The following is a 17,958-nucleotide window of genomic DNA, read 5'->3' as shown; positions in this document are numbered from 1 at the left end:
ATTAATGAGTACAGTATTTAGTTTTTAAGCGAAAGGAAGTAATTACAGACCCTTTGATGGGTCACACCAAAAACATTTTATTTATGGTTTAAGAAAGATTTTGTAACTTGTCTATTGCCTGTTACAGGAATGGAAAGTCAAATGCACATTTTACACACTATACTAATTACTTTTGTACATCACATATAAAACACCCAATACTGAAACCAAGACCAAGATCTACCATATAGTATCATTCCCTACTACCTACTCAATACAAATAAACATTTTTTTTTTCCATAGTATAGTGCTTGGATTGTTTCTCTAACAAAAAGATTTGCTAAAAATGTGGTTAACAAAAATAATAAATTATCAAACTTATGAAATGAACTTTAAGATGAAGAGAAAGCTCTCCTTTTCGGATCCAATTTTGAATAAAAACCACATACTTTATCCCATTAGATCAGATCCTAATCAATTAATAAAGTGCAAAGCTGTGTGTTTAAGACTATTGCTTTAAAGACTACTTTATCTAAAGAGCAGTCTTTATGGGAAGATGCTAAATATGTAATCAGAGTATACTTACACTTTTTAAACAAGCCCACACTTGGGAAGAAAAGAAGCCAGACTTAAAGAGAATAGAACAAAGGTATCAAAGTACTTTGGCCAAAATTAGTATAAATAGACTTTATTGAAGTCAGTGCCTCTGTACTGAGACAGAAGATTGTGTCTACATAAGCACAAGTTGTAACATTTCACAACTTCTAAAAAGGAATGTCAACAATTACAACGATCATGCATACCATGGTCGATAATCACATTTTAGAAGCATTTTCAACCATTTCTAAAGAAATGCTTATAACATTGTTATATATAGAACTACTTTCAATAAACTGCAAAACATTGATCGACTTTTCCAGTATGAGCTACAGTGTCAACACAAAAGGGAGGCATAAATGTTTAATTTATGAAATCAGAATGGAATATTTACTGTAAAGAAAAATTAAAAAGCTTTCAAATAAAGGCCATTATTGAACCAACGTGAAGAGCACAACTTGAACTTTTCAGTTCATTCATCTTTTAAAGCTGTCCTCTGAATAACTTCAGTTCTAAGCATTGAATTCAGTACTGTGAATATTCCTTGGATTGAAGTTTGGCAATGATGCGGTCCAACTGTCTCTTTGCTTCACACTGTGGGAAATTGCTCATGTCATAATATTGAGGGGCAATTTTCACCAACCTGTCCAGAGGAGGGAAAAAAATTACCAAATTAACATTTAATTTAAGTTCTGGAGTGCTAATAAGATTGGCATTGCCCATGAATAAACTGATGGTATAGGCCAGTGGTCGGCAAACTCATTAGTCAACAGAGCCAAATATCAACAGTACGAGGATTGAAATTTCTTTTGAGAGCCAAAATTTTAAACTTAAACTTCTTCTAACGCCACTTCTTCAAAATAGACTCGCTCAGGCCGTGGTATTTTGTGGAAGAGACACACTCAAGGGGTCAAAGAGCCTCATGTGGCTCGCGAGCTGCAGTTTGCCGACCATGGGTATAGGCAAATCTACAAATCCAAATCAATGTTAAAATTATAAATTGCCTAAATCCTTATAAACACTTCTTTCAGCAATGTACAATTCTAGTAAGCTCTAAGTTTTCTAATGTTGGACTTTCCATAAAGTTAAAAATAAAATCAAGATAAATAAAAAAAAAACAACCACCCTTTATTTACATTAAAGCTATTAACATAAAGGCATTCATTTATTCACTCTAGAACACTATTTTAAACCAATCTCTCTGAGGTTATAGTAATACAGGTCCTATAAAGGAAACATCTTGGTATTCAAATGATTGGATCTTTTCATTTTCAAAGTTTTAATAACTATAAATATAAGTAGATATCCCAAAGAATACAGTTGACTGAAATCTTTTTAATGTTTAGCCATATAATTTTTTCTCAACAAAGCATGTAAGATAAAATGGTAATGTCCTATACAATTTAAGTGTCAAAAGTCATAAATCACTGTATGAAAGAAGACTCACAATATATAGCAAAGTGACATCAACTAAATAAGTGCTTTCAGTCCCACCATTCTTGGCTGATGTTTGCCATCATAAATTATTGAATGGATTCCTGGAGGGGAAAAAAGAAGCCCCAAAACACCCACACACAAAGGGTGGGGGGTGTGCTAATTTTGCTTAAAATTACACAGTTTGATTACATTTTGTAGGATCAAGTATGCTAAGATACAAAGACAGGCATAATTTTTATGCTTGCTTATTTAGCTCCCAAAGCACCCACATATAAATAATAAATAATTGAGAGCCAATTACAACGGGACAGATAAAATACAAAGACTGACTGACTTCTGGAACCGGGAAATTTGAATTAATCACAATAGCAGGAGAATGGCTCCAAAAACACTCTTGATGTTAGTCAACCGTAGCTTTTTATATTTGGTTCTAAATCCTGCCCATATGTGTACCAATAATCCCCCTGTCCTTTTACCAAAGCTAAGATTTTAAGAGATCAACCATACTATGAGGTCAATGCCACTAACTACACACTGAAGTATATAGAATATGAAGTTCCTTTAAGAGGGAAAGGAAAGCCCAGCTGGCTTGGTTCAATGGTTGAGCGTAGACCTATGAACCAAAAGGTCACAGTTCGATTTCAGGTCAGGGCAAAAGCCCGGGTTGTGGGCTTGATCCTCAGTGTGAGGTGTGCAGGAGGCAGCCAATTGATGATTCTCTCTCATCATTGATGTTCCTAACTCTCCTTCTCCTTTCCTTTCCGATATATATATTTTAAAGAGAGAAAGGAAGAACGTCTCTCCTATAATAAAACCAGATTCCATTTGAAGCAAAATGCATAACAAAAGCTAATGAACAAAAGATGTTGCTTACCATTCTGGCTTAATATCTGTACACGTCCGAATATAATTCTTTGTTGTAAGAACAAACTCATTATAAAGCACCCATTCAGGCTTGTGGTCAAGAACGGTAGAGGGATGCAACTGAACCACCTGGTTATCTTTCACAGTTAAGTAATGCCCTGTTCGTTCTAAATGTGCCACCTGAAACCAAAACACAGTAAATTAATACAATGCTTCTGATGTGCTGGTTATAAAACTAAAGTGGTGTAAAGGCCTCACCTTTTGCTTTTTATTCCATGGCTAGCCTTATTTATCACTGCCTGATAAAAGCAGGGATGAGCAAAGTACTGCAGGTCAAATGCAAATCACTGCCTGTATTTTTAAGGCTTGTCAACCAAGAATGGCTTAAACATCTTTAAGTAATTGGGGTAGGGGAGTAAAAAAATCTACCAACATTTGGTACTGCGGAAAGATCATAATGTTTAAATTTCAGTGTCCATAAGTAATGTTTTGTTGGACCACAGGCATGCCCATTTGTCCATAGTTGCTTTTGCACTAGAAGAGCAGGCACAGCTGAGTAGTTTCAACAGGGGTCCAATGGGCCAGAAAGCCTGACACACATACTATCCAGTCCTTTTCCCTGCGGTAGACTCTTTGAGTGGGTTCTTTAGCACCAGGTGACAACTATGGAGTAGATTAGCAATTACTAGAAGATTCACATTTAAAATCCTATATAATAAAACCCTAATATGCAAATCGACCAAACAACACAATGACCAGTTGCTATGATGCGCACTGACCACCAGGGGGGCAGATGCTCAACCCAGAAGCTGCCTCCTGATGGTCAGTGTGCTCCTACAGGGTGAATGCCCCTCAGCCAGAAGCTGGGCTCACGGCTGGCCTCTGTGGCATCCTCTGAGAAGGCACGGCTGGGCTGAGGAACTCCCTCCCCCCTGCAAGTGCACAAATGTAGTGCACCAGGCCTCTAGTAGAAAAATAAAGAGTAAAAATGGAGAAGCAAAAAGTACCTCAAAGATATAAGACTGGAGAAAAAGGCAGAGCTGAGCCACCAAGGCCAAGAGCTAGATGCCAGTGGTCCTGGGTCCCTATGGACAGTTGCAAACAAGCTGTTTCTACTGCCTGAAGACCAGCTTTGTGATGGGCTATGCCATGGGCATGGCGGCTGGGGCACCTATTCCTGTCTCCAAATTGGAATGCTGGGTGGGGAGCCAATGGGTGGGACTGGGAAAACCATGATGCAGAGTAGTGGCACCTTGGCCACATTCATGGTTATGGAGATGGGCATCCAATGCCAATCAGGGAAATGGGTGCCCACATCCATCCCATCCCATCAGTACCAGGCAATCCTATCCAATAAGAGTAATATGCAAATTAACCATCACTCCGCTACACACAAGCCACGCCCACAAGCCAATCAGGAGGAAATATGCAAATAAACCCAACCAAGATGGCTACCGCCACAGAGAGCAGGAAGGAGGCATGGGTTTCCCCAGCAATGGAGGAAGCCAGGCTTTCTGCCTGCCCTTGCCAGCCTAGGTCTCCACTCAGGGCTACAAAGTTTCAATAATAGAAGATACATAAAACCAAACAGAAATGGTGGCAGCCACTGAGCTGGAAAGAGCAGGAGGCTAGGGTTGCCCGCAGCGATGGAGGAAGCCAAGCTTCTGCAGCCCTGCCTGGCCCAGGTCTCCGCTTAAGGCTACAAAGTTTCAATGATAGAAGATACATAAACCCCAACAGAAATGGCTGCCTCCATGGAGCAAGCAGAAGGCTTGGCTCCGCTCCAGGCTACAAAGTTTCAATTGTAGAAGATAAATAAACCCTATACCAGGGCCTCCGCATGGGTTGCCAGGGGGCGTGGCCAGCCTGAAAACCACCACAGGCCCCTCGCCCAGGCCGCCCCATGCCCCAAGGGAACCCCCACCCTGATCTGGGACATCCTTCAGGGCAAACCAGCTGGCCCCCACCCATGCACCAGGCCTCTATCCTATCTAATAAAAGAGTAATATGAAGATTGACCATCACTCCAACACACAAGATGGCTGCCCCCATGTGGTCAAAGATCCTGCCCCCATGTGGACACAAGATGGCCACCACAAGATGGCCAGTAGGGGAGGGTAGTTGGGAGGGACCAGGACTCCAAGGGAGGGCAGTTGTGGGTGATCAGGCCAGCAGGGGAGGGCAGTTAGGGGCAATCAGGCTGGCAGGGGAGCAGTTAGGCATCAATCAGGCTGGCAGGGGAGTGGTTAGGGGGTGATCAGGCTGGCAGGCAGAAGCGGTTAGGGGCAATCAGAAGGCAGGCAGGCGAGCAGTTGGGAGCCAGCAGTCCTGGATTTTGATGGGGATGTCCGACTGCCCGTTTAGGCCTGATCCCACCGGGATCAGGCCTAAACGGACAGTCGGACATCTCTCGAGGGGTTCCAGATTGTAGAGGGTGCAGGCTGGGCTGAAGGACACCCCCCAACATGCACGAATTTCATGCACCGGGCCTCTAGTATACTATAAAAAAACAACTTTGAGTAATCAGAAAAACAAAGGGTGAAAAAGAGAAGATGCATGTGGGATTTGCCTATATTTCTTCTATCTATAATCAAAGACATTGATTGATGATTTTCATCTAATATTTAACAAATGCTAAAGCAGATAACTGCCCCTTCTAATTCTAGAACTCTAATAAGTGTATAAATAAAAATTATTAATAAATATAAAATGAACTCAATTTCAATCAATAATTAGTAAGCACCTACTGACAAGGTACTGTGATGCATGCCCTTTTTCTAACAAATTAATGCTTGAATATGGCTTTGTCCATCTTCTTTGAATTATTAAAAGCAAATTTAAGGACATGTAAAAAAGACACTAGTATATACTAGTAGTGGTTGGCAAACTCATTAGTCAACGGAGTGGCAAACAGCGGCTTGCGAGCCGTATGTGGCTTATGAGCCAGTTTGCAGACCACTGTACTAGTACATATTATGCAGTTAAAAGTCTGGAGAACTTTTAAACTAAACTCTTCTATTCAACTAACTCTGATAAGCGTAAGATCTTAAAATAAGACTAGAGGCCCAGTGCACAAAACTTGTGCATGGGTAGGGTCCCTAGGTCTGGCCGGCGATCAGGGCCAATCTGTGGGGCGACTGGCGGGGCGCTCGGGGCCCCCCGCTGGCACCCACCTTGGCTGGCCTGGGGGCTGCAGGCAGCTCCTGTGTTGAGCATCTGCGCCCTGGTGGTCAGTGCTCATCATAGTGACTGGTCATTCCACCAGCCGATTTGCATATTAGGTTTTTATTATATAGGATGCTGGTATAAACATTCTTACAGTTACTTTGAATTCAAATACAGACAAGGCACCAATATGCTTTTATTTGAACTCAGTGCATTTTAAGTCCATTTTATTTATTGAGCTCATATGGCCTTAAGGCCAGCCACAACATCCTGCTAAACAGACATAGCAGGAGAGAATGAACAAACAAGAAGGAGACAGAAGAGATTACATTCCAAGTAATAAACTGATTTGTTTTTACTTTTATCACCAGAAAATTTGAGTTTTTAAAACATAATTTTAAATTCCTTAAAATAAATGTTCACTAAATTTGCCTGAAAAGTTTCACTTCCGTTCCTATAGTTTCCAATATAGTACACTTAAAACTAAGGTAAACATTTTAAAATGACTTCATCTTTATTACTTAGTTCAAAAGACATTTTTTGGCTTTTGTAACACCCAAATGTCTTAGTTATAAATACCAATGATCTATACTGTTTGAATATTTGAACTTTGGAGTGATAGTTTCTACATAAAGAAGAAAGTGAACTATACTTCTGGACCAACCCAGACAGCTACTTCCATTCAGTACTGTTACAATGATATGCCTCCAACGGTGCTCTAGATTCAAGGAAATTTTAATACATTTATCCAAGTCAAGGGTTGAAATTTATACTGAATAAATAGCTAATACCACCTGAAAACAGCCAACATATCCATTTGGTATAAAAAACACTCCATTAATAAAGAATTCTAAAAATGATTTCTACCTAACTGAATTGGTAATTTGCTATTTAGAGAATTTGTTATTCATTAGACATATAAAATATCTTAGTATATTAGTTCATTTGAGACTCTAGGCATAACATTTAAGATCAATATTCATAGGTTTCCTTAAACTGACTTGTGTTTAAGTAGATTCAAAGGGCTGTTATAGGAAACAAGCAATATTATGTAAATATTGATATTGTATTCCTGCATTTTCCACATACCTGCATAAAATAACCAGTAACCAAAGCTTTTCTTATATTAATATAATAATCCCTGCTTGTAAAGTCAGTACTTCGACGAGGCAAATTAAATCTGTCCATAATTCGAGATAGCTGCTGGCGAACATTGTCTGCTGACATCAGGGACCTGTAGTTAATGAAGTTGTCATAACACCACTGAACCGATTCATGATCTACAAAGTTGAAGAGAAAGGGGGTGGAAAAGAAGGCACATGAATCATCCAAACAGGTGTATCATCTAATTAAACAGGAAAGTTGTTATAAAGAGTAAGCTAAGTAACCCAGAAAGGGGATTTACCCAAATCATCTTTATAAATGAATCACAATGTTATCACTTTACTAAAAACCCTTAAGCGAGGGTCAAAACCAGAAATAAATGGCTTTAGGCAACTGGATGACAAAACAATGATGTTTTTAATAAACCTTTTTTAATGAATTGAGTTATTGTTTCCAATTCATGGTCTAAGAGGGGGTAAGTAGAAGGAATTTGGTAAAATGCCATGTCTTTCTTTTTTAAAAAATATGTTTTTACTGATTTTTAGAGAGGAAGGGAGGGGGAGAGAATCATCAATTGGTTGTACTTCTTAATCCTTCACTATATTGTGCCTTCACTACTATGTGCCTCTTAGTGTTGGACAGAGTTTAAAATGCAAGTGATAAAGTTTACAAGGATGTCAGGAACCCCCACTCACATGTTTAATAAGCAAGGCTTATATTTAAGCACATCTAAGTAATTTCCCTACAAGTATTTATTATCAAAGGAATTTCCCCATTGATGAACCCTTGACAAGCTTCCTACTAACCTAGTGTTGCTCACTAAGAGTTAAACTGTAGCATAATGAAAATATACAGTAACATCTTTATGTACCAAAGACAATCACAAGGAGGCCCTTTGAAAAATAAACCTAAGAGGGTCATTGCAAAACGGAGGGAATGGGGACCTAAAAATTGGAACCATGTTGCTCCTTCTCCAGCTACTGTGATATTCATTAATCTTTGACATACTCTTTTCTCCTTGGTTTCAGGATTCTACCAATTATAATCTTCATTTTCTTAATAGCTTTTCAGAGGAACAACAGATATATTAATAAATGTTTACATACTATAAAATGCAGCCACATTCATAAACAGAATAGGTGGGTAGGTGGGGTAGTAAAATGGATCTTTAAATTGAAGTGTTTTAAAATGTCCATTAATTAACTCATTTAGAATGAGAAATGAAAGGTACCAATCTGAACTTACTGACATTTAAAACAAAGCACTTGAATATGTTCAGATTAAACAGAAAGTACGCTTTAGAGATATTTTTGCTTATGTTGATGCTTTGTAACAAGCTCAAAGGCAATGACAATGTCAAAACTAAAACAATAAAAATGGGAACTTTTGAAAAGTGTTGATTACGCTTTGGAGTATAGCTTTTCTGAGGTTCTAAAGTTTTAGAATACACAAAGAGTAACAAACAAACTAAGTTGTCAAGATATACAGAACTATCAGACATTATCTAAACTTGTGAGAAATGGAAGGGATAAAATAAAAGAAACATTTATTAAAAACAATTCTAGTTATATATTTCTTGCCAATACAGTAAACTACACTTAAGATCTAAAGCAAACAATTTCAGAGTAAAATCATACAAACACACATAGAAATTAAGGCATTGCAAAATAACTCCAATCTAGTTGTTTTTCAAGTGTTATATAAACAAATAGTATTAAAATGAATTTTAGGTTTACTACGTAATCATTCATTGCATCTAATAAAATAGATCCTCTTGACTAATCAGAAATGTATTTGTTTTTCAAATATACTTATTGTTTCAATTAACACAATATAGCATTGTTTAGAAATAAATCATTAGTGAAAACATTTAAATTCAATAGCTATGAAATGTCCAAATATGCCTAGAAGTTTGATATTTGCACTTGTGAGTGCATGCTGCAATTCTAACTCATGACACTTCCTCTAACTGCTAGTCCTATTTAGGAGTAGGAAAAAGCTTTTGTAGGTATCTACTATTCAATATTTTCACAGGAATCTCCCAAGTATAAATACAGCATAAAGAACTAGTATTATTTAGTAATGTTGTCAGTTTTAAATCTTAAATTCCTAATATCATTTAGTGCAGTTAATGACAAAATAGAATCTCTTCATTTTAAAAGAATTAAAATATCCTGTGAGAATAATAGGCTAAAGAAACCATCTGCTCCTTTAGAAATCTTAATTTCCATTTAAAACAGTATCTTAATACTATCAAAGATTTTGAGAACCATGATGGAAGTGAATCTGCTCCTTCTCAAAGCCCTCCCTTTACAGCAGGTGTCAGTCTGTGAGTAGGTGATGTGTCTGATGGTCACACTGTATCAACCAGTATGATACAGCTTGGCACACAACAGGAAGAGAGATTTCTTGAACTGACTTATCCTATAAGTGATAGTCTTTAAAATTATGCATTTCCAATACTTCAGGCACAAGAGGGATAAAATAAATGCTCTGAAGTAAACTATGTACTGACTATCTCTTAGATTCTCATTTACCTCCCTTACCTGCCCCTAATTTGTCAGACCCGGGCAGAGAAGGGTTCCACACTTTTTCTCACCTGACACCATCAATTCTATCGAGCTCATACCAGGGTTCACAGGTAAAACACAGATGTGCAGAACCTTGGCTGCTATGCTCTTTGTTCCACATATTGGCCCTCCAGCACTTTTTGGACCCTGAGATGAGTAAATTCACCATCACTCCTACAGAGAGGTGCCAAAGTTAACAGACTACTTTAGAAGTATAAATAGAATTCTCATGAGATAATAGAAATGAGTTACAAATAAAGCAAGAGGTGCAAAATGTGAACACCAATGTTATAAATTAAAAATCTAACATTAGCAGAAACCACAAACTCAGCATGACTGAGAACCCCATATTTTTGGTAATGGTGATGATGATGTAGGGCTATCTTTGACTGCCTGTCATCCAACAGGGTTAGCCTACATATATGTAGAAATCAAACACTTTCAGAAACAGTCACCATTATGTCTGTATTTTTCTTTTTAGGTTTTCCTCTCATCTAATTTTAAAAATGGTGCATAACAACAACAGCATCTAGCAATAACTTTATTATTACTATGTTTCTGCAATTTCAAGTAACTATAACATGCTTCTCATGTCATTAAATATTGCCTGAAAACATGACTTAAAGCTAGAATATCATGTGGCTGTAGCATAAATCACTAAATCATCTTTCTACTGGTGAGCATTTAGGTAGTTTCCATTTTTATAACATATTAAATAATTCTTAGGTTTAAATTCTTTATTCATATCAGGATACTAAAGGATAATTTCTGGGTCAAAGAGTGAATTTCTTAAAGTTCTTGATAACACAAGATCTACTGCTTTTCACAAAGATGACAATTTATATTCCAACTTCTGTTGTATGACTATTCCACTAAACCCACTTGTACACAGCTGTTTTTTTTTAATTGCCTTTGCGAATTATATAGGTAAGAAAATGGTACATAATAATAATAATAATAATAATGCATCTTGAAAAGTTGAACTTCGCTTTCTGTAACTGCCCCCCCACCCCGATAAAAGCAAAACTTAAAAAAAGATAATCAATTTCTATCTTAAAATGCTAGTCAGGAGTTTTTCTAAAAGGTACCTCTGGCTTTCCAATGTAAAGTTGTCTCAAATATATGAAAGTGAGATGAAGACATATACGATGCACATGACATTTGGACAAAAAGTGCCTTTAATCTGTTTTTCACTTACTTTGTTTAAAAGCGTGGTATACATTAAGCAGTGTCAGATGATCTCCATCTATGTGGGCAAATCTCATCTTGGCCTCATCCGCAGCTTTCTTGGCCTCCGTGGGGCGAACAAAACACTGTGGGACTAAACAAGGTTGGTATGGGCCCAACACAAACGCCCATATCGATGAGTCACGCATTCACAGATAGAGGAACAAGGCCTAGCTAGGTCAGTTCACAGAGCATAGGGCAGGGCAGGATGGCCTCCAACTGCATCTTGGACTGTACTACCTTGATTTGGTACATCAACACCTAACCACATCTGTAAGACAAGAGGGTTGCAAAGCTACAGAGTACCTGATTATTTTAACTAGATCTAAAAGTAGGCATCTAAAAGTAGATCTAAAAGACAGCTATTCTGAAGGCCATCAAGATACTAGAAAGCTCAACTTATTTCAAAAAACCAGTGCTGATAGCTCTACCAATAACCAGAATTATGGTGTCAATAGCCTTTTAGCTAGATGTAATTTTTCAAAAGGCCATCCAATGAATCTACTGAATGGCTATGAAAGTTACGAAGCTACACTTGCAGGGCTAAAAACTTTCAAACCAGTCTACTGCCACATTCCTACTTTAATTTTTTCCCAAGTGCTGTGGCTATTACCAACTGGTGGGTATCACTATTAGCACCGGTGAGCAGAAGCATATGTAACATAAAAAATATCATGAAATCTTGGGTTTTGATGATAGCAGTAGTGGTGGAAGGTTAAACCGCCTCTGAATTAAGAAAATTCATAAAGGCTTGGATGGATATTCAGCCTAGTTTTCCAGCATTTTAATAAAAAGATTAGTAATAAAGTCCCAAGCTAAAAAAAAAAAAAAAAAAAAAAAAGTTATTTAAGTAAAAAACCTCAACATGAAAGCAAAATCCAGTATTTAAAAAGTTGACAATTAGTCTGAAACAGTCATCATTTCAAGGGTCATCAAAATGTGTAACTACAGTGTTTAGAGCCTCAATATTAATTCACATGAAACTTGAAGTTGTTACAAAGCGTGCACTACATTTTTTGAAATACAACTTTCCTTAATTCACTTTAGCAATTCCATAGTCATAAAAGCAATATGAAAATAAAATTACTTAACAGCTTGGGACTTTGTCAACACATTTTTAAAGCTTTTAAAACCTTGTCAATTCAAATAATTATCAGTTCAGATAGAAGTTAATGGGAATAACCGACAATGAAATCATATACAGTATCAAATTACTTGTTTCCATACAGTTTCCCCTTTAAAAAGATGCCAAAGAAGCCAAAGAGAGACAAAGACACATGATCACAGTAAATATTAAGTCTTGCTTAATGTAACTGAAGCAAGGTAATTCATTAAAGTACATAAACCTCGCAGAGTTGTGAGTTAACGTGAACTAGCTACCAGTTAGTGGGAATAAGAACTCCATGACTGGATTTGCATTGTAAACTTCAGAAACTACTTAAATGGAAAACAAAGCATTCCAAGCTCAGCAATCTTTTTGCTCCATGACATCTTCCTTGCCTTTCAACATTTCCCACCCCCAAATGCCATGCTTAAGAACTGCTGCACATAAATATTCACTCCCTTAATGTGCTGAAGATGACGACCAGTAAACCCTGTTTTGTAGAATTCCTATTACAAATAAGACATGTAGTTGGAAGATTTCAACTGCATCACAATGACCACCTTTTAAAGGAACTAATATTAACTCAAACAATGGTAACTGTATGCCTGATAAGAGAACTAGGAAAAATAAAAACTAGATAGGTAACAATAAGTATACAGTAAATACACAAATAATCTGTTAACTCTTGTCCTGCTCTTGACCTAAAAACTAAAATCTTGGGATAAGCACAGTGGGAGAATCTATCAAACAACATATAATAAGAAAGGCAGACAACAACCTACCACCACCTCCGCAAGTGAGACTACAATTTAATTAAAATGATTCAATACACTGCCCTGCCCATCTGCTCTGAGTCTGATCAGTCATAACTCTGCAAAAAACATTTTAGCTAGTTCTTAAAACAAATTTCACACCATTAAAATATACCATAGATCTAAAGTAGGCCAAAATTTTTTATATTTGGAAAAAATTTCAATTTATTCTTTAATTCCATAAGATTTTGAATTATTTGAGGCATTAAGTTGTAATTAAGACCAATAAACCACTCCATGTCTGGAAGTCAGTTCTTCCCAGTACTAAAACTAGTAGAATAAAAACTTAGGTTTAATCAAAACAATCAGTATTCCTTTGTATGTAAACAATATTTCTTCTTTTTGGAAAATGTAATTTCCTAGTTATTACTCAATTGTGGATTAATCTTTACTGCTACTAAAACAGCACTATTATTCTGCTTAATGATCCAATTTTCAAAATTAACAATTTTATCTCATGTATATTTCTTTTATCAAGTGTCTGTCTTCCATGGTAAAAGAATTACCAGGTTAGATCTTAAGGCTAAAATTATACATTACTATTTCTATTTATCTGATACTAAGCTTGAAATTCATCTTTGACTGCCACAGAAATACATATGTACACAAGCAGGAAAAATTTACTTTAAATGATAGTTTGGGTTTGTCTCAGGCTGACTTAATAGTGCGAAGTACAGAACGAAGTTCTTCTTGAATTGTCAGTAATAAAGCGCAAAACTGACTGACTTACCAAAGAACTCAGTTACAATTGTGCTCAGACTTAGTTTTTTCTTATTTCAATTTTTATTTGCACTAAAGGGAGCCAAAGTTTTTACTATATTTTGTGCACAATGATTTACTTTACTTTTCTAAATACTGTATGTAATTATAAAGCTATTTACAAGATATTTAGGAAACAAAATGAGTTCCTTAAGACCATCTATAAAATGCACTATAATACTAAATATTAAAAAACAAAACCAAAAGTGAAGTCCACCCAAACTTTGAAGAGCTGGGTTTTTTTTAGTTCCTTTCCCTCTATTACCTGACAACATAGCAGTAATAGATAGGACCTCATTAGAACAGTTGTAGTCACAACTTGCAATAACCATTTTAGCGAGCTGTGGATCTAGAGGAAACTCTGCCATCATGGATCCCAATTCAGTCAGATCTCCATCATCATTTAAAGCAGCCAGATAATTCAAAAGTTCTAGGGCTCTCATCAGAGTTTCAGGAGCTAGGAGGTAAAGATAATCTATTAGTCAAGCTGTTTTCAGCAAGCAAAAGTGTGACCAAGTAAAAGGCATTATAAGCAGTCTTATTTTTCATTCTATAGTTGACCAAACTAAAAACTCAAATTGTCATCAAATTCAATTACCGAGATCTAGCAAACAATGAATCATATAGAATTACAAAACTTTCCTGTATAGTAGCTAAAATAGTCATCTTCATAAGTAACTGTTCATTCAACATGTGTTCATTAAATTATTTTTTATAAAAGATAAATTAGAAAATTTCTCACATTTTCATGACTAGTCAATAGCTCCCAGAATAATTTAGTTATTCTGAAGGGGAAAAAATTGATTCATATAATTGTCACTCTTTTAGTTTTAATGCTCACACACAGGATTTATTTTGATGCTTACTGGAAGAAAAGGTAAAATATTTTTAATATATGTACTAAATAGAATACAGAGAAAAACAGCCAATTTTGGTCATAAGATTTGATGAAATATACTGAGAATTCATACCTGGTGGATCCATAAAATCAAAATGCACCAAATCATCAATACCAAGTTTCTTCAACTGTAACACAACTGATCCTAAATTAGAACGCAAAATCTCAGGATAGGTATTATCCTAGCAAAAAACAAAAATGTTTGTTCTGTTAAATATTCCTTAATCATCTTGCTCCAGAAAACAAAACATATCTGTTCTCTTCCTCCTTAGCTCTTTACTCCCACACCACTGACTCAGATGAGAAAAATACCTGTGGAACAGACTTGAGAGCACTCACTTTCTGTAAACTATCTTCATAGTACTCTAAGTATTACTGCTGCTGTCCACCTCAACTTCAAACTGTAACAAGAGTTGCACTGCTAGATTACACCATAATCTGACTCAGGAAAAAAACTAAGGAGCGTATGGTGCCAAAAGGGAAGATGAATTAAATGAAGCCATTTTCTTCTGGTAACAAATTCAGCTTAACCTTCCAAACACACAGGAAGGATACAGTAAATCTCTTACCTGCATTTCTGTTTTATAAGCTTTCTCTGTGTAAAGTCTGAAGCATTTCCCAGGTCTGGTACGTCCAGCACGACCAGCCCTTTGTTGGGCTGAAGCTTTACTAATAGCTGTCACCAAAAGGGATTCAACTCTGATTCGAGGATTGTACACCTATTCGAACATAAATAAACAGCAGAATGATTCTTCAATTAAATTCAAAACTGTGATCTACAGAAGTACCCAAAGCCCACAGCTAATCCTAAAATAAACATTGTATTGATGACCACCACAAATCATGCTCCCGCAAGAAACAGAATCTGTCATCCTTTACCTTAACTTTTTTTCAGCCATTTCTGATTCCATCATTCTGAAAGACTCAAGCTAACATGGAAAAGCTCTTATCTAACACACAGATCACCTTTACTAATTTAAAAATCTCATTTCTACCAGTTTTACCTTGTCCTTATATAGTAAACTAGAGGCCTGGTGCACAAAATTCGTATGTGTGTGTGGGGGGGGTCCCCTCAGCCCAGCCTGCACCCTCTCCAATCTGGGACCCCTCGAGGGATGTCCGACTGCCCGTTTAGGCCTAATCCCAGTGGGATAGGGCCTAAACGGGCAGTCGGACATCCCTCTCACAATCCAGGACTGCTGGCTCCCAACTGCTCGCCTGCCTGCCTTCCTGATTGCCCCTAACCGCTTCTGCCTGCCAGCCTGATCAACCCCTAACCACTCCCCTGCCAGCCTGTTTGCCCCTAACTGCCTTCCCCTGCAGGCCTGGTACCCCCCCCCCCCCAACTGCTCTCCCCTGCAGGCCTGGGTCCCCCCCAAGTGCCCTTTCCTGCAGACCCAGTCACCCCCAACTTCCCTCTTCTGCCAGTCGGGTCACCCGTAACTGCCCTCCCCAGCAGGCTTGATCGCCCCCAACTGCCTTCCCTTGCAGGCCTGGTTCCTCCCAACTGCCCTCCCCTGCTGGCCATTTTGTATTCACATGGGGGCAGGATCTTTGACCACATGGGGGCAGCCATCTTGTGTGTTGGAGTGATGGTCAATCTGCATATTACTCTTTTATTAGATAAGATAGAGGCCTGGTGCATGGGTGGGGGCCAGCTGGTTTGCCCTGAAGGGTGTCCCGGATCAGGGTGGGGGTTCCCTTGGGGTGTGGGGTGGTCTGGGTGAGGGGCCTGTGGTGGTTTGCAGGCCGGCCATGCCCCCCAGTGACCCAAGCGGAGGCCCTGGGATCTGGGATTTATTTATCTTCTACAATTGAAACTTGGAGTGGAGCCAAGCATTCTGCTTGCTCCGTGGTGGCCGCCATTTCTGTTGGGATTTATGTATCTTCTATAATTGAAACTTTGTAGCCTTAAGCGGAGGCCAAAGCAGGCCAGGGCTTCAGAAGCTTGGCTTCCTCCGTCGCCACGGGCAACCCTAGCCTCCTGCTCTCTCCAGCTCCGTGGCTGCCGCCATTTCTGTTGGGCTTTATTTAGCTTCTATCATTGAAACTTTGTAGCCTTGAGTGGAGGCCTGGGTCGGCAAGGGCAGGCGGAAAGCTTGGCTTCCTCCATTGCCAGGGAAACCCAAGCGTCCCTCCTGCTCTCTGTGGCCATAGCCATCTTGGTTGGGTTTATTTGCATATTCCCTCCTGATTGGCTGGTGGGCGTGGCTTGTGGGTGTAGCAGAGTGATGGTTAATTTGCATATTACCCTCTTTTATTAGATAGGATAGTGCTGAAGACTTTTGCCTTAAAAAGAATCTGTCAATTCCAACACCTGATGTTCAAAGTGGGCATCAAGAAAAATATTTTAAACTTGGTCCAAGTCAGTTACATGCTTTCAGTTTAAAAGGAAAGTTTTCCATCAAAAATATGAATACTATATACCATTAATTCTCTCAACCATACCCATAAAATGTAATCAAATGTGTTTGAATAATAAAGCATACGGTATTTATTGAGTAGTCACTTCATTTTGCAAAAGTACTTGGTATTTAGTACTACTACTTAGGTGTGTCATCTCATAGAAATTTCAATTTAGTGGTAAGTAACTGATCTGCAAGGATGATAATCTTATACTATTAGTAACCCCATATTCCTTAAATAAACATACAAACCAAAACACTTACCATTATTATTTAGAAACAAAGAAAATAAAACCTTCAAGAGAAATAAAACCTTTTAAAAATTCTAAAAGTAAACATTAAAATGGACTTAATTTTTGAGAGACAGGTAGAATACAAAGGGTTCTTAACACAGTCTTCTAAAAATGATATAAAAAGTCTAAAAAGTAAATTTCAGCCAGTAAATGAGTAGTAGTAACTACTGTTAAGCTTATACTAATTTATAAAGTGTATGACTATTGTACTAAAACATGTACCTTTTGTTTCGCAAATCCAGGATCAATCACAAACACCACACCATCTATTGTCAAAGATGTCTCTGCAATGTTAGTTGACACAACTACCTGTTTAGAAATAAGCAGTATATAAATTTTATTATAAGTAAAATTCAAACGACAGTAACATTAGCCATTAACTTTCACTAAGATCAAATTTCAATCCAGTAAATAAACTTGAAATAAGGTTTGATGTTCAATGGCCAATGTTATAAAAAGACTTATATTTAACAATTCAAAATTTCATTTACCTCATCATAGCAACTTTCTTTTTCAACAAAGGTAGTACATTTTGAATATTGAAACAGAAACATACCATAAAAAGAAAATCACTAATAACGCAATATCAGTTTACCATGTAGACTATCTCCCTAATAGAACACTCCTTGGTTAATAACCTACTCCACACCTGTACATCTTGCAATATTTACAAAGGAAATTTTTCTATCACCAAACCTCAACTCAACATTTTAAGCAAAATGGCACATGTAGGGGAAAACTCA

General features: G+C 37.5%; 1 protein-coding gene across 1 annotated transcript in view; it reads right to left on the bottom strand.

Moving 5' to 3' along the window:
* Positions 1-651: 651 nt before the first annotated feature.
* DHX15 (DEAH-box helicase 15) overlaps positions 652-17,958 on the bottom strand; it is a 59,879-nt gene continuing 42,572 nt past the window's right edge. The window contains exons 7-14 of the mRNA XM_080641246.1: positions 17,438-17,524; positions 15,087-15,236; positions 14,591-14,699; positions 13,885-14,076; positions 10,915-11,037; positions 7,132-7,322; positions 2,888-3,057; positions 652-1,219 (exon numbers count right to left, since the gene is read on the bottom strand). Coding sequence (XP_080497372.1) covers positions 1,102-1,219; positions 2,888-3,057; positions 7,132-7,322; positions 10,915-11,037; positions 13,885-14,076; positions 14,591-14,699; positions 15,087-15,236; positions 17,438-17,524 — 1,140 coding nt within the window. The 3' untranslated portion in view covers positions 652-1,101. The remainder of the gene's footprint in view (positions 1,220-2,887; positions 3,058-7,131; positions 7,323-10,914; positions 11,038-13,884; positions 14,077-14,590; positions 14,700-15,086; positions 15,237-17,437; positions 17,525-17,958) is intronic.

Source organism: Plecotus auritus (assembly GCF_963455305.1).
Source record: "Plecotus auritus genome assembly, chromosome: 1".
Classification (NCBI taxonomy): Eukaryota; Metazoa; Chordata; class Mammalia; order Chiroptera; family Vespertilionidae; genus Plecotus; species Plecotus auritus.
The sequence above is the reverse complement of the archived record's forward strand: the minus strand, read 5'-3'. Positions and strand labels throughout refer to the sequence as shown.